Source organism: Oncorhynchus mykiss, chromosome 7 (genome assembly GCF_057628025.1).
Source record: "Oncorhynchus mykiss isolate SJ-2025 chromosome 7, ASM5762802v1, whole genome shotgun sequence".
Classification (NCBI taxonomy): Eukaryota; Metazoa; Chordata; class Actinopteri; order Salmoniformes; family Salmonidae; genus Oncorhynchus; species Oncorhynchus mykiss.
In genome coordinates, this window is record NC_143028.1 from 26,789,318 (window position 1) to 26,816,332 (window position 27,015).

Below are 27,015 nucleotides of genomic sequence, written 5' to 3' on the forward strand. Positions count from 1 at the left end.
CATTTAATCTTTCAAAGTTGTGTTACACATGTTTTAGAGATTTCCAAATGGACTTAGTTTTTTGTACTAATAACATACGAATGAATTGAATGGACAGGCAAATACTTAATGGTGATTTTATGTTTTCCTGCCCTGTAGCTTAAGCCCTTAGGAGTCTTACAGCACTGTCAAATGTGCTTTTCAAAAAGTCCCAGATAAAAACCCTTAAATAATTCATGGTAAACTCACAAAATTGTAGCATTTTGTATCTGAGCTGAGAATACCACTAGCAAGGTAGTGGGGGAGTCACTGTCTATTTTAATTGTTATCAGACTAAGACTACTGTTTCTGTAACAAGATTGGAGCTGGAGAACTCCACAGTGCTTCTCAACAGTATTTCAGAGAATTATGGAAACTGAAAGCTTTTTCTCTTGGCGTTTATTGCGGGTTTTTTTTTGCTCCCAAGCTTTTTTTCTTGAGGAACATCAGGCATTTAGGATTATAAAGTAGAGGTTTATTAGAATAATGGATCATAAAATACACCATCCAACCAGCACATTGCAGTGGTGTGATGGTGTATGCTCACATATACAGATACCCTTCATGTGCAATCAGTGATTGAGAGCCAGACCAACCCCTGCTAGAGCACAATCCTAATCTCCATTTGGACCGGTGCACATGTTGACCCAGGTCATTTTTGTTAAAAACCTGTCTGCCTATGCCAGGATGCTAAAACTTGGCTAAAAGTGGATCGTTCAACAAGACAATAACCCCAAGCACATATCAAAATCGACAAAGAAATGGTTAATTATCCACAAAACAAACATTTTGCAACGATCATCTCAGTCACCGGACTGTGGTTTGAATTGAAGAGGGAATCCATAAGCGAAGACTAAGGATATCAAGGATTTCAGTAATTTTTTTCTCATCTTTATCAAGGGTGTCAATAATTTCGGACCCCACTGAATGTTCGTATGACAAAATGTCTTAACATAATCTGTGCCAGTAGTCTACATGTTCACATCCATCACTGTTGTCTGCCCTTTTTTCTAACACTAGTCTCACGCCCATGTCTCTTATCTTCTTCCTCTTCCTCTTTTGGCCTGCGCCTGCTAGAGAGATACACACATGGAGAACTCTGAGTGTGGGGTATTGTATGTTTATTTTCAGCTACGCATCTTAAGATCGTGCCTCACCATTGTTTTTTTTTACCCATCTGTGATCAGATATGTAATTCATTTCCGACACATGCACGAAAATTCACGAGGCCATTACTTTTGGATACTCTAACAGTCACTGTTGGTTGCACCATTTGGGATTTCTATATTTTGTCTGCGTTACTGTGATTGTACAAAATACCACTTAATGTCAGTCGTATTCGTTGATTTATTTGTATCTTGCCTCATGCATTGTCAGTTGAGTATTAGATACATTATCTGCAATGAGATATTCCATAAAAGGTTCAAATTGACCAGCCATAGGATGAACTTAGAGATTGCATTATCATATTAAATGTTAATTATCAGAGTGAATTGTATGCCTTGCATTGTAAGTACACCTTTCAATAAGGTTTTTATTGTTTGATTTACATAAATCCCCCTGGCGCAACAATGAACCGCTCTTACAGCTACTCTTTGCTACTTACCCACCAAGTGGAGGGCTTAAAACTCAGTTCCATGTCAAATTAGTCATTATTTTCCACAAAAAATGCCACTACCTCTTTTGAGTGGTGCACCAATTCAGATTCATTAAGCATTCACCATCACAGCACGTTTGTTTGCTGATTGGGTTGTGTTCATTACTGTAAGCTATACACAAACACACATGCTATTCACATAACTATGGTGTGTGTCTTTGTGGTTCAACTAGAAGCTGTATGTTACAGTGAGTCTATCTTCTAATAATCTAAAGCTATCAATTGAATCATGTCAAAAAAGCAAATGATATACAGCATTTGCAACACCTGCCAAATCACAGAAGTAAGAACATGCTCCTTACTGTAATATCTCTCAATAAACAAAATGTATCTTAAAATAGCCCCATGCCAACTCATTTCCAAAACAAGCTTCAGCAGCCACGTTTCCTTTAGCAGATCCCATCGCTTTGCTATTAATCATTTGTTTCCGATTTCAAATTATCTTTAATACCACTTCAGTTCAGACAATGTACCTTTCAGAGCATGAAGACATTAAGACGGGTAACCAAAGACAATTACTAATTTATTGGTGCCCGGGTGCAGCAAAGGCTGTTAACATGTTGAACTCCCCGCAAGTCCATCCAGTCATGGGCTGAGTGAGTTAAGTGTCCATTCAGTCGCAGCCAGTCCCAGTCCATTAGCCACTCATTGCCCATTCATGCAGTGTTCTTGTAGCAGCAGCGAATCTCGCCCTTGTCTACTGATGCAAGGTTGAGCCCCTTCCTGAGTTGTGACATGTGGACCTTTTTATAAATAATGGACTGGCAGAAGGGTAAACATCTGATGATGGTCCACACATGGCTGTGGTGTCAGCTATTGGTTGTCAGTGGGGACATGGACACACACACACACACACACACACAAACATGTATGACACACACACTATCTGCCTTCAGGCCAAGCAGCTGTTGTCTTCCAGGGGGTCTCAGCAGCCTTATCTGTGTGTGTGTGTGTGTGTGTGTGTGTGTGTGTGTGTGTGTGTGTGTGTGTGTGTGTGTGTGTGTGTGTGTGTGTGTGTGTGTGTGTGTGTGTGTGTGTGTGTGTGTGTGTGCATGCATTTGTGTGTGTGTGAGCGCATTTGTGTGTGTGTGTCCGTGCGTGTTATGTGTTCCTGACCATTGCTCCCCAGTCTGTGTGCTGGGATAGCCATGCAGAGAGAATGACATTCCCACACACAGATGTGAGAGCTGGGGTGTTTGCACAAATGGATGGTGGGGTGATGGGGGAGGATAATGGACCACAGTGGACATAGCTGACAGAGATAATTGAAATCCCTAATGTTAGACTACCAATGCATCATAGCCATTAGGTATGGCAAGATATAGTCATCATTGATGCAGTCACCCAAAAGTTGATCTAATATATTATCTATACAAAGTATCAGTGTAGATGAATGCCATTATATAAGATCATGCAGCGTGCTGTAAATCTACAGGAGGTACAGAGAGAGGTATTTGGTACAACACCATATCGAATATAAGAGTGTAGTCTTTTACTGAGATTTATTCTGTGTTCAGTGAAAGATTGTTAATCTGGTTTATGTTTTTGTCATTGGATTTTGCTCATCCATCTGAATGTGTCTGTGCATGCCTTTAATTCACATGAATGTATTTGCATGTGTACGTATAACGTATGTGTGTGTGCTATAATGAAACATGTTCACAATTGATATGGATGCGTAGTGTGTGTAAGTGTGTGCGTGTTTGCTTGTGTGCAAGTGCGTGTGTTTATACAGCAGTGGTATTTGAGTGTCATGTTTACATAGTACAACCTTTAAAGTTGTTACTCCTATTTGACAGCAACCACTGTTCATAATGGATTACCAGATATGTAAATTGCCAGATACAGTAATTCGTTCACGGTAACCTTTAAAGCAGAGTTTTTTTGCGTGAACGTACACCGAGAATACAAAACATTAAGAACACCTACTCTTTCCATGACAGACTGACCAGGTGAATCCAGGTGAAAGATATGATCCCTTATTGATGCCACTTGTTAAATCCACTTCAATCAGTATAGGTGAAGGGGGGGAAGACAATTGAGACACATTATGTATGTGTGCCAGAGGGTGAATGGGCGAGACAAAATTATTAAGTGCCTTTGAACCGGGTATGGTAGTAGGTGCAAGGCACACCGGTTAGTGTCAAGAGCTGCAACGCTGCTGAGTTTGTCACACAACAGTTTCTCATGTGTATCAAGAATGGTGCACCACCCAAAGGACATCCAGCAAACTTGACACAACTGTGGAAAGCATTGGAGTCAACATGTTGTTCAGTCAATGCCCCAATGGATTATGGCTGTTCTGACGGAAAAGGGGGGGTGTGCAGCTCAATATTAGGAAGGTGTTCCTAATGTTTAGTATACCCAGTGTACTGTATACCGTCGCTCGCTATAGGTGGGTAAGGGTTAAATCAATGTCATTGTAGATATTGTATTCCTCCACATATAGGCAGAATGCATTTCATAACAAATGTATAATCAGGTATTTGGAGCCCAAAATAATTATGCAGCTCTCATGCAGTGGTGCATTGAGAAGCATTGTGCAGTTTTACGACAATATTATTTATTGCTTCCTTTGACTGCCACAGCTCTAGCTCTCACTTCTCTTGATTAATATCATAAGAACAATGTCAGCAGCTCTTTTAAAAGGCCATTGAAATAAGATAGCAGAAGGGGTAGATCGTGGCTACATATGTGCCTGGCGGTATCGACTGTTCCCAAAGTAGAAGATTGACACAGCTCTATCTCGCTCTATAAGGAAGCCTTCTCATTAAATTGCTTTTTTACTACCATCACATCCATTTCAGACAGCTGCTATCTGTATTTTTAATTTAAAACAAGAGTCTGGGAAGAATCAAACTTAAAATGTGTTATCTTCTCACTCTTTCTAGATATAAGTGTTGTTTCCTCTTACAGTTAATCAATTTGCATCTGGGATGGTTTAGGCCTGTAATGGTTGAGTCTGCCTTCACACCATTTGGCTCAGGTTTTTAGATTAGATAGACACTCACACGTTAAGATTGTTTTGAGGAAAAAGGAGGAAAAACCCTAAATTCTCTGGTCCAGATATACAGGATATGCATACCAGACATACAGGATCTGCATACCAGACATATCATGTGTCCCGTGTAGTGGATTAAAATGTTGGAGATATCTGTCATCTAATTCCACCACTACTTCTCATATTGTACGAGATCTTAATCCCGCCTCACATGAGCTCATAGTGAAAACATCAGTGAACCATTTCAGTGAACCATTTACAGCAGTGGGCTACATCATGTTTCTTGGTAGTCTTAAATCTACTTTGAAACAAAAGTATACACCTCACACACATGGTTATGAGTTTTAAAAAGACACCTGTACCATGTCAGATATAGAGTTGAAATGTATTAAATGTTTAGTTTGCGTCCCAATATTACACTTTATATACATCCCGGAAGACTGAAATATAACGTAACCATTTGACATAGGAACACCTGATAGTCGGATGTTTTAATGTATTTTTTATTCATTCTGAAAGGATGAAAAATATGAATAACATTCCACCTATGAGGCCACCAGGCACTTTGACTGCAGGAAAGGGCGTCCAGGACTATCAAACAGAGGACAGGTTTGAAGAGAAATTGAATCCAATATTATATCTGACTGCAGCACATACTGTAGGTCTATAATGTTGATTCCATTAAGACATCTTGGATATCTACATGTCTTGTTTCTTCATAGTAATAGGGGCAATCATGCAATTGTCAAAATGTCATGGCCAAATCAACTCAATAATTGGTTTAATGTTACTTAAAAGGTGATTTGGCCATTTAAAAAATGTCACAATTCCCCCTATGACTTCCATTGATTGTTAGCTAGTTTAGCGGTGGATAAAGTTAGCTGAAGTATATGCCTGTCTAAAAGAAAACCAATCCATAGATTACATTTTCTCCTAGCCCAGAGACTACATTTTAAATTGAGGAACCATCTAATATCAAGTTGTAAAATGAAACTGAAATTCCACCTTTAGTGTTGTAAGTGGGTATCAATTGTACCAAAAGAGACTACGCTAAACACATCACTGCTTATCATAAACAGACCAGTGAAGAGTTGCTTTCAATGCTGTAGGTATTTGTCACACACATTTACTCATTTTGATATTTTCAATATCAACATGTTTAGGAACTACAAACCCTTAAAAGAAACAACAGATACCATCTGCTTTTCAGTCACAAATCTCTGCTTGCCAATTCCTTCAACGCTCTCTGCATGTCATTTGTGAATGTTCTACCTCTCAAAAGACACTCACACACCACGCATACTCTAATTTCCACGCTCAGGTTTGATATCGTTCCTATGGTAGTCAAGGTGTCAAACGTTGCTTTTTCTCTCCATCTCACGAAACAGAATGGCAGAACAGTATGTCATTAAAACATCCCCCTCCCCCTCTTTTACTCTCACTCCTCCTCCCATCCCCACTCTCCTATTTCTCTGTTCTCCCAGACTCTCATTGTCTATTCAGACAATTCCATCTCTCTCAAGGAGTTTCAATTTGATGGGAGCCAGATGTGCTATTTATTCTTTAAATTTGGGTGAATTATTAATGAATTATTTAAATATGTATTGTTTTGGGTATATTTATTTTATAAAATGGCACCAGGAGTTTGAGTAGACTACTGTTGCAACTATATAAGAGCACCAGTCCAGCCTTTACTATAGACAGGTGGTCCGTAGGCACTTGCAGAGCTCAATGGGAGAGTTGGTTTAACTGGATTGTAGACAGACAGTCCCAGACCAGCAACACATCAATGTCTTTAACCCGTTCTTGACATTTTCTCCATCAGCTCTCCTAGAAGTGGGTATTAAAGAACTAACTAATGCAATCTGTTTGTCCTTTTTGGGTGCAAAATTTTGTCCCACTGGTCTACCTTCATGCTTCAGAAGAAATGCATATTCCTACTCTTATTACCTGTAAGTAGCATTAAGGAAATACCCTTTCCCAATGTGATGTTTCTCTTTTTTTTTATTATCCTCACTTATTTTGTTTCTTGTTTCTCATGTTCTTGTATTACTAAACCACTGAAAACCTATTTTAATTAAGCCCTATAGACATGCAATTGTCCAGTTACTGTTTATGAAACAATTGAATACAGCAAACTCTACAACTAGAGAATTAGGTTTAGATTATTTAACTGTAAGGCTTTTTTCATGGTCAGTTATGCTGCAAGAAAAAATATTACTTCAATACCAAGTATTTTCTCAATCAGACATGCCATGATGGACAAAGTATCTCAACACCTACACAAATAATATTCATGCATAGCCCCCCCCCCCCCCCCCGCCCCAATAAAATATTTTCTTGTAAAATATTTTCCTGTGGACCCATGTCTAATGTTAATGTAAGCCTATTGTAACTCCTAGTCCCCATTTTGCAAAGCCTTATGTAAGTTTAGACCTAGTTCCTGCAAAAGCTACTTTCCTATCTTCACCGAAACTGCTAGACTGCATTAGACAGATCTAAATGTTCAGTTCCTAACATAGCATAAAGACTTAAAACTGCCTGAGATCTTTGACCTCAAAGAAATTACTTCTTTACGCTTAATCTAGGCAATTAAATTGATGGCTATTACAATTTCACACTGGATGAATTGTTTAGTTTGCTTAGTACCGAGTGTGCAGAAGCGTGGCTCTGGGATGTTGACCAGGCATGTAAAGGATTTAAAGTGTTTCAGAATCCACAGTTCTGCTTCTGCAGCTGTATGTATTTTTCCCTTTTCCTCAAAACTCTTGCAATATAGATGAAAGTTTGTTGTTGACTCCCAGTGGTCATTGCCTGGAGCTTACTCTTGAGCAGCTGTCATGCAGGTTGAGTAGAAGGCCCACAGGCTAGTACAGGCCACAACACAGATACACTACCCGGGTGTGTAGTTCAAACAACATTTCCCTACTCACATGACCTATATGAGGATGCACTGTAGGCCACTTGTTTCTTTTCGTCCCCTGTTAATATTGTTTCTATGTCAGTGCAATTAAGGCTTTCACTAATTTGAGTCTTATCTTTGGGGTCCTACAGTGTTTCCCAGAAACAACCACACTAGCCTCAATCTCTACTCTAATCTTAATTAAATAATATATTATTTAGCTTGAAAACAGCAAAAACGTTTTGAATCACCAAGTCAGTCTTACTTTCCAATGCCATGAGATAAGCTACAACAGAAGAAAACTGAGGACTTAATTCACACACTAACTCTTTCCGAAAGGCATTCCTTCAGACCTGTCTCCCTCTCCTTTGTGTGTGTGTGTGTGTGTGTGTGTGTGTGTGTGTGTGTGTGTGTGTGTGTGTGTGTGTGTGTGTGTGTGTGTGTGTGTGTGTGTGTGTGTGTGTGTGTGTATGTATGTATGTATGTATGTATGTGTGTGTGTGTGTGTGTGTGTGTGTGTGTGTGTTGCATGTTGACCATGCTGTAACATACCCATCCTGCTAAAGCGCATGCTGACACTCACCTCACCATCACGGCTGGCTGCTTACTCACTGTCTCACAAAGGGGTTTTGTAGTGAACATTTGCAAAACCGAGCTTGATATGTTTCTTGGTGAGCATTCGTTGTGTCCTCTGTATGCATGATGAGACAAAGGTAATAACGTACCCGCTTTCCCTTGATATAACGGAAAATTATCGATGTGAATCAACAGGATTCACATCGTTAGCATGATGTGGCAGATGTCAGAAGCAGATAAGATCGGATATGTGTGTATGAGCAATGATATAACAGTGTCATGTAGCCTACTACCACATGCTTTAACATGTGGGATAGACATGAGTAGCTTAATTGCCTGACCTTTATCACAGGTGTCACAAAGTTAGATCATCCATTCAAACTCTACCACTTGACTGCTTATGACAACTGTTTAAATCATGGATGGGTAACTCCAGTCCTCGGGGGGCCTGATTGGTGTCACAGGTTCGTCTCAGCCCCAGCTAACACACCTGACTCCAATAATCAACTAATCATGATCTTCAGTTTAGAATGCAATTAGTTTAATCAGCTGTGTTTGCTAGGGATGGGGGGAAAAAGTGACACCACTCCGGCCCCCGCGGACTGGAATTCCCCATCCCTGATTTGTCATAAGCAGTCAAGTGGAAGGCAGAATTCGAATGGACGATCTAACAGACATTTTATTGGGCTAGTACAATATTTCAAGATTAGATACAAATATTATACTAGTCTAATAAAATGTGGCAGAGCAGTCATTTGTGGAGACAATAGAAGGCCAGACAGACAGTGCAGAGGTAAGTTAAGTGGATAGATACACAGAGGAAAAATTGGTATGGCACACTAGAGAGCAGGCCATACTGTATTAAAGCTGATATGTGGCCTTACTGCCGGCATTCTTTTTCTCCCTTCTCTCTACCTCACTACACTTTCTATTCCCTCTCTACTTCACTCCCTACATAAAACTAGCATCTCCCTCCCCCCCTATCTGTCAGCCTTTTAGACTATGTACAGAAAATCTTTCTTCCTTCCGCCTCTGTCATTCACTCTCTCTCTTTTATAGTAGAACCCCATGTCCAAATCTCTCCTACTCTTCTTTCTGTCCCACCACTTTCTTCCTCTGCCCACTTTCAAAGTAAGAATAGCTAAGTTGCCTATAGCCACCAATCAATACTTGACATTTGAAGCCTACTACCACAGCTGTACAAGTACATAGTAGGTTGTAGGGAAGGTCTACCTGAAATGATGAGAGCAAAATTATTACAGAATGAATATTTCAGAGGGCTCCCTCTGTGACATCAAAGTAAAAACACATCACATGTCCACCACCATTCACACACACCCTCACTTACTTCACATACAAACATCCATGCTCATGCTCGCTCGCACACTCATGCACATTCAGACACAGCTCCATATTGCCACTATATTAAGACCTGGAAACGTATGTAGGGGGAAAAAGGTGCCTACAGATATGACCATCCTGTTATTGCTTCTTGACTCCGAGGTTTTGCTGATGCAGCGTTTGCCTCTGTCCTTAACCCCAGCTGCTGAGGAAGGAATGGACCACATTTGCTTGCAAATGGAAACTGTACTGACTATCATGCTTCCATATTCCACAAGGCCTGTCCTGTTTAAAGACGGCTCATAAATGACAGAATTTCCCAAAGGAATTCTGTTGAATGCCTTTGTCTGCAAGACCTAAAGCGTCCTTCCAACTGATTTTCATGGGATATTTATTTATGCAACGCTCATCAACAGGCCTTATAGATACCTAAACCTTTGTAACAACTCAAGCCTTGTCTGTCCAACTTCGGAAGCAAATCGAGGAGTATTAAACTACACTGCAGTTATTAGTCAATCCCACCACCATGGAGTCTGTTGAAGGTCGTTATAGAGGTAACAATGATTATATACTGTAGTCTCAAACTCATCTTTGAAACAGACTGACTAACAGTGAAGTATTTGTTAGAATATAGCCCTTTGAGCTCGAGTAAAATGGTAGGCAACTGTTGTTTTTTATTCCTTGAGAAACAATCCAATTAAGTGCCTGATTTGCTTTGTTCCACATGGCAAGCTTCTGACTTTGAAACCCACAAGTTTCTTCATAATATCATTGAGACATCCAAAAACGCTGAGAAAACTAATCATTTTCATCCAAACGAATGATTGGCCAAATCTGCTATCAAGTCACTATGACTATGAGGCCTGCAATGGTCAGGAAGGGTTCTATTCCACAATCACAGGCCAGTAAATAGTGATTTCACCACATGGAATAAATCATTGCAGATTATTGAACAGAACACACATTTTGCCTTAAACGCAACAAATGGCCCAAATTATTTAGCTGCAAAATACTAGATACTCAACAGTGCATAACATGGCCACTCTTCACTTTTTACTCCTTTACCTTTATTTAGTAGTATTTTATAAGTTTGTTGTATGATTTCTGTGTAGTTCAACTACACCATTATCTGGTCTCTGAGTGACACTGTTTGTTTTGGGTGGCGGCTTAAGGAAACTGGCCAAAAAACAGAAGGAGACAGCCAACAGCAGCACCCAGCGGGAGATGGGGCCGGTGGGCACGGCTGACAAGAGCACCACCAAAGTCAGCACTCTGCACAAGGACGACCCTTTCTCCACCAGCAGCCAGGACCTCAATGGTTTCAGTGAGTCAAGCAGGATCTATTAATAAAATTGCAAAATTCCCAAAGTTCCTCAGAAGTTTTTCAGAAATCCCGGTCTGTACCAATTCCTGTCAGTCCTAGCCTGTTTTCTCTCTGGTCTCTCTTCCCTCTGTTCCACTCCTATTACCCTAATTTACATGCATGGTGTTACCCTTGTCTGGAGTTTAATTCGCACTTAATCTCACATTTTCGTGTGCTGTTCTGTTTTCTTTAAAGGTTATCTCCTTTAAAGTCTGCTTTGTGTCCTCCTTTGATCACCACATAATAATTAGCTAGGCATCTGTTGGTTTAACAGCTGGTTTGTCATTCTCACTGTCTTTACCATACTGGATGACCATATTCATGTAAAGTGCAACATATCCTCAAATACTTCAGCATTAAACCATAGTGCACTTAAGTAGTGCACATAGTGCACTTGTACATCTCAGAATACAACATTAGAGGTGGGTTGCAAACACTTCAATTCAGTGTAATCTGAATCCACCAACGTATTATGGCTCTGTTTACAAGGAGGCACCCACCCCGATACAGCAGTAATGACCATGAGTGGATGCCAATTGCTCTTCTCCAAATGGATTCCATTTTAGCTCCAAATCAAGTTACTGAAAATACTTTTCAATAACACACTTCAGCGAAAGGCGAATAAGGTTTGGCCATTTTCTCCAAGCTGTAGGTGTGGTCCAGCCTGCTGTGTGGCAGTATTAATTATGAGGGTCCTCTGAGAAGCTTTTTCTGCAGAAAAGGTCACATTGGCTTCTGGGAAGAGATTCATTTGAAAGTCCAGGTCAGCTGGAGAGAAAAAACGTCTAAACTAATATGTACAGTAATTGCCTTCATCACACTGTCCATGCTTCACCTCTGCATCTAACCCAACTACGAAAATTCCCTATTAGCTTTTAAAACTTAAGAATAAAAGGAGAATGTGCCATGTATGTTATTTCTGTAACGATTCTGTGAGGAAACAAGTCCATCGTTAACTGAATTGTACTATTTTGGTCGTCATGTATTGTGTCAGTTCCCAAATCCCCTGAACGTCCAATTTCTCTTTTCGTTTTTTGATATAATTAGGGGTTTACCTTCACATGTTCAAAACTCAAGCATAGATTTGTAACTTTTTTCTAGTATGGCACACATAAAGAGGCCATGAGTAACTTGGTCAAAAAAAGGCCGTCGACTGGGATATAGGTGGACTGTTATAAGCAGTTTCACTTAAACACTCATATCCACCGCCACATTTGACCTAGAGATTGAATGGAGGCGTCTTTCCACATGCTGAACAAATTTGCCTCTAGGATCCATAAGGTCCGTCAGGATAGGTTTTCCTCCATCTTGGACATTTTTGAAAACTTTTGAAAAATGTATTCTCTTGAACCATAAGTCTAAATAAAACCAAATTCTGTATGTAGGCCCATGGTACATATTATAAGTTAGTGTGAGAAAAGCTTTGGTTAAGATTGCTGAGTTACTGATAAACCAGAAGATCAGATATTACGTGTCCATTTAAATGCACTTCACAATGGCTTATCAACTTAACTTTTTAGGGTCATCAAAGACATTGCCATGATGAACCAAGTAAAGTTTAACATTAACATCTTAAACAATAAGGAAACTATTAACAATTAACTTTAACTATGTAATGCTAATGCTTTAAAATAATAATACAAAAATATTCTCATCGACTAAAAGTCAGATTCCCTTCAAATTTGGTATCATCACAATAGTCCCTAAAGAGTTTGAGAAAATAACATTGATGCATTCAAAGACGGCCACACTATACCAGTAGATACATATTAGCACATGCGCTAATATGCTAAACATGCAGTGCCTTGGGAAAGTATTAAAACCCCTTGATTCTTTCCACATATTGTTACGTTACAGCCTTATTGTAAAGTTGATTTTTTAAAATCTCAATCTACACACAATACCTCATATTGACAAAGCAATAACAGGTTTTTACATTGTTTAGCAAATGTATAAAAAATAAAAAGTGAAATATCACATTTACATATGTATACAGACCCTTTACTCATTACTTTGTTGAAGCACCTTTGGCAGCGATTACAGCCTTGTGTCTTCTTGGGTATGCCGCTTTAAGCTTGGAACACCTGTATTTGGGGAGTTTCTCCCATTCTTCTCTGCAGATCCTCGCAAGCTCTGTCAGGTTGGACGGGGAGCGTTGCTGCACAATTATTTCCAGGTCTCTCAAGAGATATTGGATCGGGTTCAAGTCCGGGCTCTGGCTGGGCCACTCCAGGACATTCAAATAATGGTCCCAAAGTCACTCCTGCGTTCTTTTGGCTCTGTGATTAGAGTCATTGTCCTGTCTCCCAGTCGTTGCCGCTGAAAAACATCCCCACTGCATGATGCTACCACCACAATGCTTCACTTTAGGGATGGTGCAAAGTTTCCTCCAGACGTGACGCTTGGCATTGAGGCCAAAGAGTTCAATATTGGTTTCATCAGACGAGAAAATCTTGTTTCTCATGGTCTGAGTGTCTTTAGGTGCCTTTTGGCAAACTCATAGTGTAACAGTTGTTAAAGTACTATGAATTTCACCAGGTTCATATATGAATATGTCATGTTGATTTGTTATTATGCATGCCTGCATCCTGGGAGTAGGGGAGTGTATACTTACGTTTTGCCCTGCGTGCTTGTGCTCAAATTATTTTGATGCACTATGAGAGGTAGGCACGCCTTTTCTGTCATCTTCAGAAAAGTTTGATTCTTTTAAGCACAAACACTTTCAAGTTCATGAATAATGTTGTATATTTAGAGGTTACTCATAAGTGGATGGTATTGTTAAGATGCACTTGTAATTGTACTTTTTAGGATGATATCAACATTCTGAATTCAACATGTGGTTATTAGCTAGCTGAGGTATTAGCAGGCTATTGTATGTGTGAACGATGGCTAGCTCCTCGAATGATCCCAGTCCCTCCTATTGTGCATCTGTTGTAGAAAGAGGCGACGATTCGTGGAACATATGTGCTCTACAAATGTTTTATTTCCTTTTGGATGCAGGTATATGGTTTTATCTATGTAAAATATGTTATGTATAATAAGGAGAGGCTGAACACATTTTTGTATTCAAAATTTTTTTGATGCACAATGAGAGAAAGATGCGACAATTCACGGAACATATGTGCTCTACAAATGTTTTATTTCCTTTTGGATGCAGATGCAGGATGCATAGAGTGAATTCTGCTTAATTAAAACTACCTGATCTCCAAAGTCCCACAGTCTCAATCAACCACACACAACGCAGAGTTACAGCGGTGCAGTGCAGCACCGGTTACAATAGCAGGCTGTCATGTGCCTTTTACTGAGGTGTGGCTTCCGTCTGGCCACTACCATAAAGGTCTACTTGGTGGAGTGATGCAGAGATGGTTGTCCTTCTGGAAGGTTCTCCCTTCTCCACGGAGGAACTCTAGAGCTCTGTCAGAGTGACCATTGGGTTCTTGGTCATCTCCCTGACCAAGGCCCTTATCCGATTGCTCAGTTTGGTTGGGTGGCCAGCGCTGGGAAGAGTTCCAAACTTCTTTCATTTAATAATGATGTAGGCCGCTGTGTTCTTTGGGACCGTCAATGCTGCAGAAATGTTTTGGTATCCTGCCTCAGATCTGTGCCTCGGAGCTCTATGGACAATTCTTTCGACCTCATAGCTTGGTTTTTGCTCTGACATGCACTGTCAACGGTGGGACCTTGTATAGGCAGGTGCATGCTTTTCCAAATCATGTCCAATCAATTGAATTTATCACAGGTGGACTCCAATAAAGTTGTAGAAAAATCTCAAGGATGATTAATGGAAACACGATGTACCTGAGCTCAATTTCAAGTGTCATAGCAAAGGGTCTGAACCTGTTTTGCTTTGTCATTATGGGCTATTGTGTGTAGATTGCTGATGGAATCATTTTATTTAATACATTTTAGAATAATGCTGTAACGTAACAAAATGTGGAAAAAGTCCAGGGGTCTGAATACTTTCCCGAAGGCACTGTACTTTGTTTTTGGGATGGGGCATTTCTGTTTCTGGGAGATGCTGAGATAACGCAAATATCCTTGCGTCGCTTATGGGGTCAATTTGAATTCAAAATAAAATGTATTGTAAAAATGAAATATTAAGTTTTAAAAAATGTATAGAATTGTAAGCAAAAAGAATGATATCAAAAGCAAAACAAACAAACTGGCAAGCAAGTTATTTTAGAGAGAGCAAAACTAATTTTAAAGCAAGAACAAATTATTTGAAAACTAATGCTAATATAGTTTTCAGGTATACCTCTCCAACAATTTTTTTATATAACATTTATTTAACTAGGCAAGTTAATTAAGAACAAATTATTTACAATGACGGCCTACACCAGCGAAACCCAGATGATGATGGGCCAATTTTGCACCGCCCAATGACGGCCTGTTGGGATACAGCCTGGATTCAAAACAAGGTGTCTGTATTGATGCCTGTAATTCTGACATGCAACAACAACAACAACCAACCCTATTGAATCCCTTTCACCTATGCTATTGCCTGCAATTACTACATGTAATGGCTAAACTTCCTTAAACTAAAAGGCCACTTCAATAAAGGTGTAAATACAGGTTTGGTCCTTACTCATTTCCATAGATAAAGCGAGAGTTGCTGATGTAGTTCAAATGTATTTAGTACTCACAAGTTAATTGTCCATTGTTTGTCACACAGATTCCAGGTTGGTAAGTAGTGAAAGAAAGCATTATAATCCAGATGACGTTAAACAGGTTTCAAGTGATTTGATTGGCAAAAGGTAAAATCCCAAAGTACAAATATAAGTAGGAACATGCTAATTAAATCCAAAAGAAATGGGAGCAACATCCAAATGAAATCCAAACAAAAGAAACAGTAGAAAACTGAAGCTCTACTATGCATCTTTCATCAGGTGCAATGACCTATCCTAATGAGTTACTGACAACATCTTTACCCTTAACCCTTTCATTCTGCATTTTACAGGCAAACTATAGGTGTCACAATAGCATCCATAAAAGGCTTCTAATATACAAATTTAACATAATGAACAGTTTACATACTTTCCTGTACAATAATAAGCATTTTATATACATTTATAAATATTTCATAAATCAACCATAATAAGTTCAATACATTTTCTTTCTAACACTGCCTTTGGTTAGGTCGGCTAGTTTTGGAGTGGTGGTTCATTCTAACCCAACTGCTTGAGACAAACACTTTTTGCCTTGTCTCCATTCGTCCACATGGTTGCTGACTGCGCTTTGCTACCACTGACAAAAATTGTGAAGATTGGCCTTTCGTTTTTGTAATAACCCCAAAAAACAGATACCATGGGAGAACCTATTCATGTAAGTAAATACGTTTTGAAAATGTAAAAAAAAATGATGTACTATTAGCTAAATAGCTAGCTAGCTAGCTACCTATAGTAGGTCACTTTGTAGGCTAACTCCACTGAGCTGCTAGCTAGTTAACTTTACACACTGTTTAGTGAATTAATTGTCATCCACTAGCTAACTTCCTATTAGCTAGCTATCTTGATGTAATCATTGTTAATTAAAAACACAGACTACAAATGCATTTGTAGATGACAGTGAAATTGCAGCTCCAGATGTCAGTAAAGAGACAGTTTAGGCTAGTACTGGATGGGGCAGGTCATTTTGTGGAGGACATTAGGAAAATATTCTCCAGTTCCAGTCCCTAGAGGGGAAAACTAGAGATAGCAACATAGTATTCAATGCTGTCTTATTTGAGTATAATGAAAGCCTGTTTCTTTGTTTTGTTTTCTGTCCTCAGATATGGAAAGCTGTGAAAGCCTGTTTGCAGATTAAAAGAGATTGGTTCCAATGAATGTCTCAAGAGACTAAGGGTATATACTATATCCCATGGACTATACTATGCAGAGGTGTAAAGTACTTAAGAAAAACATACTTAAGTCATTTTTGGGATCTCTTTACTTTACTATTTATAATTTTGTCAACTTTTACTCCACTACATTCCTAAAGAAAATAATGTACATTATACTCCATACATTTTCCCTTACACGCAAAAGTACTTGTTACATTTTGAATGCTTAGCAGGATAGGAAAATGGTCTAATTCACGCACTGAAAGAGAAAATCCATGCTCATCCCTACTGCATCTGATCTGGCTGACTTACTAAACACAAATGCTTTGTTTGTAAATTGTGTCTGTGTTGGAGTGTGCCCCTGGCTATCTGTAAATTTAAAAAACAAGAAAATCGTGCTGTCTGGTTTGCTTAATATAAGGAATTTGAAATTATTTTTTACTTTTGATACTTAAGTATATTTTAGCAATTACATTTACTTTTAAGTATATTTAAAACCAAATACTTTTTAAAACTTTTACTCAAGTAGGATTTTACTGGGTGACTTTCACTTTTACTTGAATCATTTTGAACTAGTGTCAATATTGATTAATCACAATCCTGCAATAAAGAGGGCAAGGGGTTATGTCTCCAATGTCAATGTTTGTGTCGTATTCTCAATTGAACATTTCCTTTTTGTTTAGTTGTAATATCGCCAATCTATTTTATTCGATTGTTTGTCTCTCTCAGTATATCAGCCATGTGAATGCATTTTTCATCTTATCATATGGCATGCATCGCCAATGCAGCCATAGGCCTACATGGCATTATTGACTTTATGGGCAGGTGCAATGCACCCCTTGTCATCTGAAGCAGAGAATAGCTAAACGCACATATTGTTTACTTGTTGAGCTATATGTTCTCAATTTAAAATCATACCAGAAGACAATGTATGAGGAAAACCATACTCCACACACACACACACACACACACACACACACGCACACACACACACACACACACACACACACACACACACACACACACACACACACACACACACACACACACACACACACACACACACACACACACACACACACAGTAAACAATTCAAGCTTCTGCAAAGGACCACAGAAAACACAGGGACACAGGGACACAATCATGAAATAATAAGACACACCGTCTAATAATAGTCTCTAGGGTGGTCTCTGCCGGCCTCTGGTGCCAGGAGGAACCATGATATATACAATTGTTTAGTACAAATCCAACCCTTGTAATTTGGGTGCAGTATGAAAATAAGGAGATGACAATTAGGCTGCAGGAGATGAACATTACAGGTAACATATTATGAGGTTAATTTGATTCATTTTAGCAATCTTACAGCTGTGTTCGTAGATAGAACAACCATAAACTATGTATCACTGATCCTGGATAAGCTAGAGACTGGGCTAACATAGCTAACGTTTTAGGTAAATAATATGCTCTTTTATCCACATTTATTTTTAAATGACTGTGAAAACCAGCATGCTGCAGCACATAATTTCAATGGGTAAATAGCATTCTAAAATATTGTTTGTTATCAGTTCTTGTTTTGTTAAAATTTTTAGGGCTTGTGACGTCATCACTTTACCTCTGTGTATCCTGCTTTTTGATTGGTTTAGAATTAACCTTCACTCCAAAACTAGTGGACATAACCAAAGGTGGTAGCTGCAGGCAAATGTGCCAAAATTCTCAATCGAATAAACTGGCTGTGAAAACAAAGAAACAGATGGTGAAAACAAAGTACTGAATAACCTAGCGAAAGTCAGTAACAGCAGGCTTGAGCGTAGGCGAAAAGGATTGAATAGGTTTTGTTGTTGGAAAGGTTTAACTGAACACTATTAAATAACTGTTTCTTGAGTTTTTCTTTTGCTTTAAAATTATTTTCTTGCAGGTATTTGTTTTTGCATTTGATATCATTTTTGGTGTTTACAATTCTATAAATGTTGCTTTATGTTTTTTATCTCAACATTCATTATTTCACTTTTCCCTCAAAATATAATTGTTACATTTTCAACTTCAATGTATTTTATTTTGAAGTAGTAACTACCAACTTCAATGACCTTTAACTTAAAATGAAAACATACCCGCTTGCTAGCTAGTTACAGTGTTTGAGTCATGTCAGGATACTATAGCAGTAACTTTTGATCAAGTGGACTTTGTCTCATGCAAATGAATGTTATATTTAAATTATGTAGACAAACGTTGTGAAGTATTGCGATTAGTATATCTGTATAATCACATATTATTGCCCTATCTTGTGGTCTGAACATAGTGAAAAGTGGACATTTTAGTCTGCAAAATTAGAAAACGGAAATGTATTACAACTGTGAGAGTGTATTTTTTGGAATACTAAAGTGGAGTGTGACAAATGAGATTTAAATCTACATGGTAATGTTTGACTAATTGCACATAAAGGAAGATAGTTCCTACATGATTAGAGTGCTTGCTGTGGTATCCAACTGATATTGTGTCCCTTCTGTCATCCTGTGAACTAAAATCCATAATTTCCCATCTAATTTGGTCATATATCAATGAAGAGAAAGTCTCTTGAGACATGACAAAAAAATCCCTGCTCCATCACATGCAGCTGTTGGATCTTAATATGACCCATTTCATCCAGGAGGATAATGATCCTGCAGCAGGAGGATTTGAAAGGATATTTCATATTTAGAATCATCACCAGGGGCAGCTGGAAGCAGTGTTTGTAGGCTATACAATAACTTAGATTGCAGGTCTACTGGGCGTCAGTTCAAGTAACCTATGTAAGCTACACGCAGGCTACAGCACGTCTCATGTGATTATGTGGATTATAATAAATTGACAATATTTGTAGTGAGTAGATGCATTTTTTGTTAGGGAAAATGTGTTTCTGAGATCAATTGTTTTATTATATGTTCAAGGCAAGCATGAGGCAAAATAAATGTATGTTTGTCTCAGACGCATGTGTGGTCCAGCGGGTCCAGCAGCTGACAAGGGCACATATATGGGTTCAAATCTGGCCCACTACTGTCCTTTGAATTTTTGGAACTAGTCATTTCCAAACTGCGCAAAAATATAAACACAACATGCATCAATTTCAAAGATTTTACTGAGTTACAGTTCACATAAGGAAATATGAACCCTCAGACAATCCCACAGGTGAAGAAGCCGGATGTGGAGGTGCTGGGCGGTAGTGGTTACACGTGGTATGCGGTTGTTATGCTAGTTGGACGCCCTGCCAAATTCTCTAAAATCATGTTGTAGGCAGCTTATGGTAGAGAAAATAACATTAAATTATCTGGCAACAGCTCTGTTGGACATTCCTGCAGTCAGCATGCAATGGAATGCTCTCTCAAACCTTGAGACATCTGTCGCATTGTGTTGCGTGTCAAAACTGCACATTTTAAAGTGGCCTTCTATTGTACTGCGTCATGATCAAATCAAAGTGTATTTGTCACATGCGCCGAAAACAACAGGTGAAATGCTTACTTACAAGCCCTTAACCAACAATGCAGTTTTAAAGAAAATAGCTCCCCCCCAAAAAAGTAAGAGATAAGAATAACAAATAATTAACAGCAGTAAATAACAATAGTAGGGCTATATACAGGGGGTACCAGTACAGAGTCAATATCAGTGCAAAAAGTCTGTGTAGCCATTTTATTAGCTGTTCTGGAGTCTCATAGCTTGGGGGTAGAATCTATTTAGGAGCCTCTTGGACCTAGACTTGGCGCTCCAGTACCGCTTACTGTGTGGTAGCAGAGAGAACAGTCTATGACTAGGGTTGCTGGAGTCTTTGACAATTTTTAGGGCCTTCCCCTGACACCGCCTGGTATAGAGGTCATGGATGGCAGGAAGCTTGGCCCTGGTAATGTACTGGGCCGTAAGCTCTACCCTCTGCAGTGCCTTGCGGTCGGAGGCTGAACAGTTGCCATACCAAGCAGTGATGCAACCCGTCAGGATGCTCTCGATGGTGCAGCTGTAAAACCTTTGAGGATCTGAGGACCCATGCCAAATATTTTCAGTCTCCTGAGGGGGAATATGTCTAGGTCGTGCCCTCACCACGACTGTCTTGATGTACTTGGGGGCGACAGGGTAGCCTAGTGGTTAGAGCGTTGGACTAGTAACCGGAAGGTTGCAAGTTCAAACCCCCGAGCTGACAAGGTAAAAATCTGTCGTTCTGCCCCTGAACAGGCAGTTAACCAACTGTTCCTAGGCCGTCATTGAAAATAAGAATTTGTTCTTAACTGACTTGCCTAGTTAAATAAAGGTAAAATAAAAAATAAAAAAATTGGACCATGTTAGTTTGTGGTGATGTGGATGCCAAGGAACTTGAAGCTCTCAACCTGCTCCACTTTGATGAGAATGGGGGTGTGCTCGGTCCTCATTTTTCTGTAGTCCATAATCATCTCCTTTGTCTTGATCACTTTGAGGGAGAGATTGTTGTCCTTGCACCACACGATCAGATCTCTGACCTCCTCCCTATAGGCTTTCTCATCGTTGTCGGTGTTGTGTCATCAGCAAACTTAATGATGGTGTTGGAGTCATGCCTGACCGTGCAGTCATGAGTGAACAGGGAGTACAGGAGGGGACAGAGCATGCACCCCTGGGGGGCCCCCGTGTTGAGGATCAGCATGGAAGATGTGTTGTTAGCTACCCTTACCACCTCGGGGTGGCCTGTCAGGAAGTCCAGGATACAGTTGCAGAGGGAGGTGTTTAGTCCCAGGGTCCTTCGCTTAGTGATGAGCTTTGAAGGCACTATTGTGTTGAACTCTTAGCTCTAGTTAATGAATAGCATTCTCACATAGGTGTTCCTTTTGTCCAAGTGTGAAAGGGCAGTGTGGAGTGCAATAGCGATTGCATCATCTGTGGATCTGTTGGTGTGGTATTCAAATTGGAGTGGGTCTAGGGTTTCTGGGATCATGTTGTTGTGAGCCATGACCAGCCTTTCAAAGCATTTCATGGCTACAGATGTGAGTGAGATGTGAGTGCTACAGGTCGGTAGTCATTTAGGCAGGTTACCTTAGTGTTCTTGGGCACTATGGTGGTCTGCTTGAAACATGTTGGTGTTACAGACTCAGACAGGGAGAGGCGACTCGCTTTGACTTGCCTCGAAGTGAGCATAGAAGTGATGTAGCTCGTCTGGTAGGCTTGTGTCACTGGGCAGCTCTCGGCTGTGTTTCCCTTTGTACTCTGTAATAGTTTGCAAGCCCTGCCACATCCGACAAGCGTCGGAGCCGGTGTAGTATGTTTTGATATTAGTCCTGTATTGGCGCTTTGCCTGTTTGATGGTTTCTCGGTGGGAATTGCGGGATTTCTTATAAGCTTCCAGGTTAGAGTCTCGCTCCTTGAAAGCAACAGCTCTACCATTTAGCTCAGTGCAAATGTTGCATTTAATCCATGGCTTTTGGTTGGGGTATGTACGCACAGTCACTGTGGGGACGACGTCCTCGATGGACTTATTAATAAAGCCAGTGACTGTTGTGGTGTACTCCTCAAAGCCATCCGAAGAATCCCGGAACATATGCCAGTCTGTGCTAGCAAAGCAATCCTGAAGTTTAGCATCTCCTTCATCTGACCACTTTTTTATAGACCGGTCACTGGTGTTTCCTGCTTTAGTTTTTGCTTGTAAGCAGGAATCAGGAGGATATAATTATGGTCAGATTTGCCAAATGGAGGGCGTGGTAGAGCTTTCTATATCTCTTTGAGTGGAGTAAAGGTGGTCTAGAATTGTTTTCCTCTGGTTGCACGTTTAACATGCTGATTTCAGTTTCCCTGCATTAATGTCCCTGGCCACTAGGAACACCGCCTCTGGATGAGCGTTTTCCAGTTTGCTTATGGTGGTGTACAGCTCATTGAGCGTGGTTATTAGTGCCAGCATCGGTCTGTGGTGGTTTGTTGACAGCTACGAAAAATACAGATGAAAACTCTGTAGGTAGATAGTGTGGTCTACAGCTTATCTTGAGATACTCTACCTCAGGCGAGCAAAACCTTGAGACTTCCTTAGATATCGTGCACCAGCTGTTGTTCACAAATATGCATAGGCCTCCGCCCCATGTCTTACCAGATGCTGACATCATGCTGTTTAATCAGCTTCTTGATATGCTTCACCTGTCAGGTGGATGGATTACATTGGCAAAGGAGAAATGTTCACTAACAGGGATGTAAAGATATTTGTGCACAATATTGAGAGAAATAAGCTTTTTGTGCATATGGAACATTTCCGGGATGTTTTATTTCAGTTTATGAAACATGGGACCAACACTTCACATGCTGCGTTTATATTTCTGTTCAGTCTATATAAAACGATGGTTGCTAACGTGTATGGCTGCATTTCAGATACATTTGTGTACATTTGAATGTCGCAGTGATATGACTTAAGTCTATAGCTTTGAGCGAGCGAGAAAACATTATTTTAAGATAGCGAGCCCTGATCCCAATGACTTGACTGACCCCTCACGGAGAGAAAGAGAACTGCTCCTTTTTAGACAATCACGAGGCTCATTTGAATTTCCTGATGTGTCAGGAAAATTCTCCGCAACAAAAGAGTGATAAAGTTAAGTTTCCCTGCATTAATGTCCCTGGCCACTAGGAGTGCCGCCTCTGGATGAGCGTTTTTCTGTTTGCTTATGGTGGTGTACAGCTCATTGAGCGTGGTTTTAGCACCAGCATCGGTCTGTGGTGGTTTGTAGACAGCTACAAAAAATACAGATGAAAACTCTGTAGGTAAGATCTGATATCTGTACATCTAAGTATGCAAAGCCTCCAACACAGAATGTTCTCCCTCTCATATCAGTATTCTTCATGTACAACATCTTATTCATTATTCCTCCCTATCATTATTTATGGAGTGTAATGTGGCCATCAGAATAGGATAGTACCAGGGGTGTTGGGCACTGGTTGTACCTAATGAGGCAGAGAAAAATGCCAACGCAGCATGGGGATCTAATATTTACAGGGACGCAGGTAAATAACCTTTTCTCTTATTGCATTCTCGTGAAACATCTTTTGCTGGTATCTCGTCTACATTGCTGCGAAAGCACTTTTCAAGTGCAGTTAGTACTGTAAGGTTTAGCATCTTTGCTACATTAGCATACAGTATGCATAAATCCATGAGATTTTATCTTTGAGTAGAGGAGATACTGTTGGGCATTAGCATGTAAAGCACATCGTCAGAGTGAGATGAAGGAGCTAGTCTGTGGATAAATGGTTTGCATAGCAGTATGTAATATCACGTTGATTATTGTAAAAACTTCATGTGTCAGAATCCCATTTGTCCGCATTTCATGTTTGATATGCTTGTAATGTGAGTTGTTGAAGGTGAGAACTCATCTCTTTCACCATATGGTGCCGTTTTCTGAACCCATCAAGGTCTGCTCACTTGTGGTACATACATTTGCTCTTTCTCACTGTCTCCTTTGGGATAGTTGGTTAATGTACTGTAGACTCACCTTATTCTAGAGACCTGCATGTCTGTCTAATTAACCTTTATTTAACCAGGAAAATACCCTTTGAGTTTCAAAACCTCTTTTGCGAGGTGGACATGGTCAGCAGGAAGTAGTCCGCGTGTAGATAGAAAGAGCACAATACAATACAATACATTAAAAACAATCCCAATAGTCAACAACATTTTCCCCTATCAGAGCATTAAAATCAACAAGCGATACCCTCTCCTGCAGTAGAGAGAGTGCATTGTGTCTGGATATTGCATCCTGTTTGCTGTGTTGCTGTGTCTTCGAGGTCTTTAACATCTCCCCCTTGTGTTTCTTCCCTCAGCATCCCCCTCTCCCTGCTCCTTCTCCGTGCAAGGCAAAACCCTGCAAAGCAAATCCCTTTTGAATTCCTACTACTCAGGTACAGCCATACCACTCGGAAAACTCCTGCTTTGTAGTGTATCTACATAAGGCAATGCGATATTGCTCTTTCTGGTCTCTTCAAAGTAGAACATGTTGAGAAATCAAACTGTAGATTGTAACATTTTCTAGGGTGTACATTTGTGATGCTTGGAGTTCAATATTCACTGTGTCTTCTTCTTTTCCTGTGTCGTGACCGTCTGTAGTGTCGAAGGAGGCTGTTGCAGTCCCTGCAACAGCATCAATCGGTAAGAATCTTCTCTCCATCTATTCTTGCATCTTCTTCCATTATCTTGCTTTCACTTTTCATAGCTGTAGTTTAGATATCTGGTAATGGATTTAACATACAGAAATTCAATCCACACATTATTTTCACTCATATCACATTGAAGACCATTTGCCATGACCACTGAAATAAATCAAACCTAACAGCATGTTAACAAGAAACTGCAACAATACATAACGTAGTATAACTACTTATGCAAAACAGACAGCACTCCCAGTGTCAGGCCATGGCCATGCTGCTGGCCCAGGGCATGCTGGCATAGGTCTAAAAGGAGATCTTCTGCCACTGCCCATAATTAGTGTGATAAGATCAGATCTAGTGTGTTGCAGCCGGTTGAATACTAATGGACCGGATGTTGCCCCTTCAGTTTACAGACGGCCAGATTGAAATGTCAAATCCATTTCTGACTCTTTTTCACTCTCTCCCTTTCCCCTACACCTCTTTCTCGAGGCAGATTGACCACCTCTTTGCCAAGTAGATTTGCTGAATGCTGAAAATATGCTTTTTGGTGCTTTGGTAGAGGTAGATCCACTCTCAGCTGTTTCTCCACCGCCTCCTCCTCAATTTAACTGGCAGCATCTCTCTCCAATTCATTGGTTTATGTGCTCCAATTCTAGAAGGTTGTTGACGGTATCCCCACCTGTAATTGGACACCACCTGGTGCATGTTCTGCATACATTTCGTATACCCACGGTTCCACACAGTTGACCCGCAAAAAAAATCAGCTTGCGGGTGGAATGAAAACATTCTTTCAAACCGTGGGTTGGCTCGCGGTTCAAAACAATTATATTGTGGGTCGGAATTTTTTAAAATCAAAATAATATTTGTTTTACAAACCCAGGAGCTTGTTGTGTTGCATTGGGATGCAAATTCCATTCTGTGAGCAGTGAGGCAGACATATAGGCTACCAGCCACACACACAGTGGATTGTGGACCTGTCCATTAGTTGTGTGGTGCTGAAACATATGTTTAATCCCCCCACGTGAGAATACGTTGCCAAATGTACTTTCTCTGGCTAGCCTAGCTCACGCGAAAATGGCTAACGTAGGCTTAATCGGAAGAAATATAAAGAAAGGTTATGAAATACAACATCCTGGAAACAGGTGCGGTGTGAGTGAAATCCCTGGTTTGGTTTGGAAGGATTTTGGACAATAACACGGTAGATGGACAGACAGCCAGCAAAAAGTGAAAGCAGGTTTTTGTTGATGATAGGCTAATTCAGTTTATTATCAACTAATTATGTTAATTCAGCCTTTCGTTCATTTAGTCCATACGCAGGCAAGTTTAAAATGGTGCGCTGGTATATGTTTGAGTAGCCTAGACTATAGTCTACTAAATAAATGTATTTTTGCAGCCTATATTCGATTCTGGGAATTTTTGATTGAACTTTCAATTAAACTATTTGATTATCTTCACAGTATTGAATGTAAAAGGTCTTGTTTTGTTATGTCAGCTATAGGTTTTCATTAGGTAAAAAGGCTAATTAGAAGGCCCTTTTTTTCAGAGCGATTTGAGTTGTTAATGTGGCGTATCTCATTGTAAAAAAAAGTCATGGCATGGTTTCATTCTATACAAATGTTGAATAAACATGCAGACAAATTAATTCACTTAGGGAGGGGAATAATAGCCTACTGCTCTGGAGTCATAAAAATTAAATACATTTGTTATTTGGACAGTCACTGATCATCTCTCAGGAAAACAATTATATGTGGGTGGGTCGGGTTGAGGTGAAAAATCTGTCATGATATCGGATATCAGGTGGTGCTCGGGAATTTATGTGGACGGCGTGGGACGGGTGCGGCTCCAAATAATGGACCCGTGCAGGACTACTTTGTGGTATATCTTCTGTTTGGTCTAAGTCAGGTTTTTGTTGAGGACTTTTGTTTAACGGAGCAGATGTTTTGTTTTGTCTGCCTGCCCCGGGTACTGTAAGATACTGTAAACACACGGTTTGATCTCAAGGCTGTCTGTAAAATATACTTTCTACTGACCTGTGGATCAAAGGGAAGGAGTGGTGATCAGCTGGGTCCTGAAGGTTTTAGATGTTCAGTATTGTTATTCTTGCTTTAGAAGTATCCCTCAGAGCCTCAATCTCACAACCATGTATTTTAAACATTCAGTATTGTTACTCCCGCTTTAAAAGTAGTCCCCTGAGGCCATCATTCTCGAAATATTCCATTGAATATTCTAAATGGTATCC

The 27,015-nt window shown here is 39.9% G+C and overlaps 1 protein-coding gene across 12 annotated transcripts in view; it reads left to right on the forward strand.

Moving 5' to 3' along the window:
* Nucleotides 1–27,015, forward strand: part of LOC110527653 (receptor-type tyrosine-protein phosphatase T) — a 522,557-nt gene that overhangs the window by 374,776 nt on the left and 120,766 nt on the right. For 4 of the 12 annotated variants that reach the window (XM_090240592.1, XM_036983141.2, XM_090240587.1 and 1 more), the window contains 4 exons: nt 1,096–1,128; nt 10,668–10,819; nt 24,453–24,530; nt 24,736–24,777. In XM_090240592.1, coding sequence (XP_090096718.1) covers nt 1,096–1,128; nt 10,668–10,819; nt 24,453–24,530; nt 24,736–24,777 — 305 coding nt within the window. Of the gene's footprint in view, nt 1–1,095; nt 1,129–6,598; nt 6,629–10,667; nt 10,820–24,452; nt 24,531–24,735; nt 24,778–27,015 lie in introns of all 12 variants that reach the window. The other 8 variants (XM_090240586.1, XM_036983143.2, XM_090240590.1 and 5 more) reach the window with 3 other exon arrangements.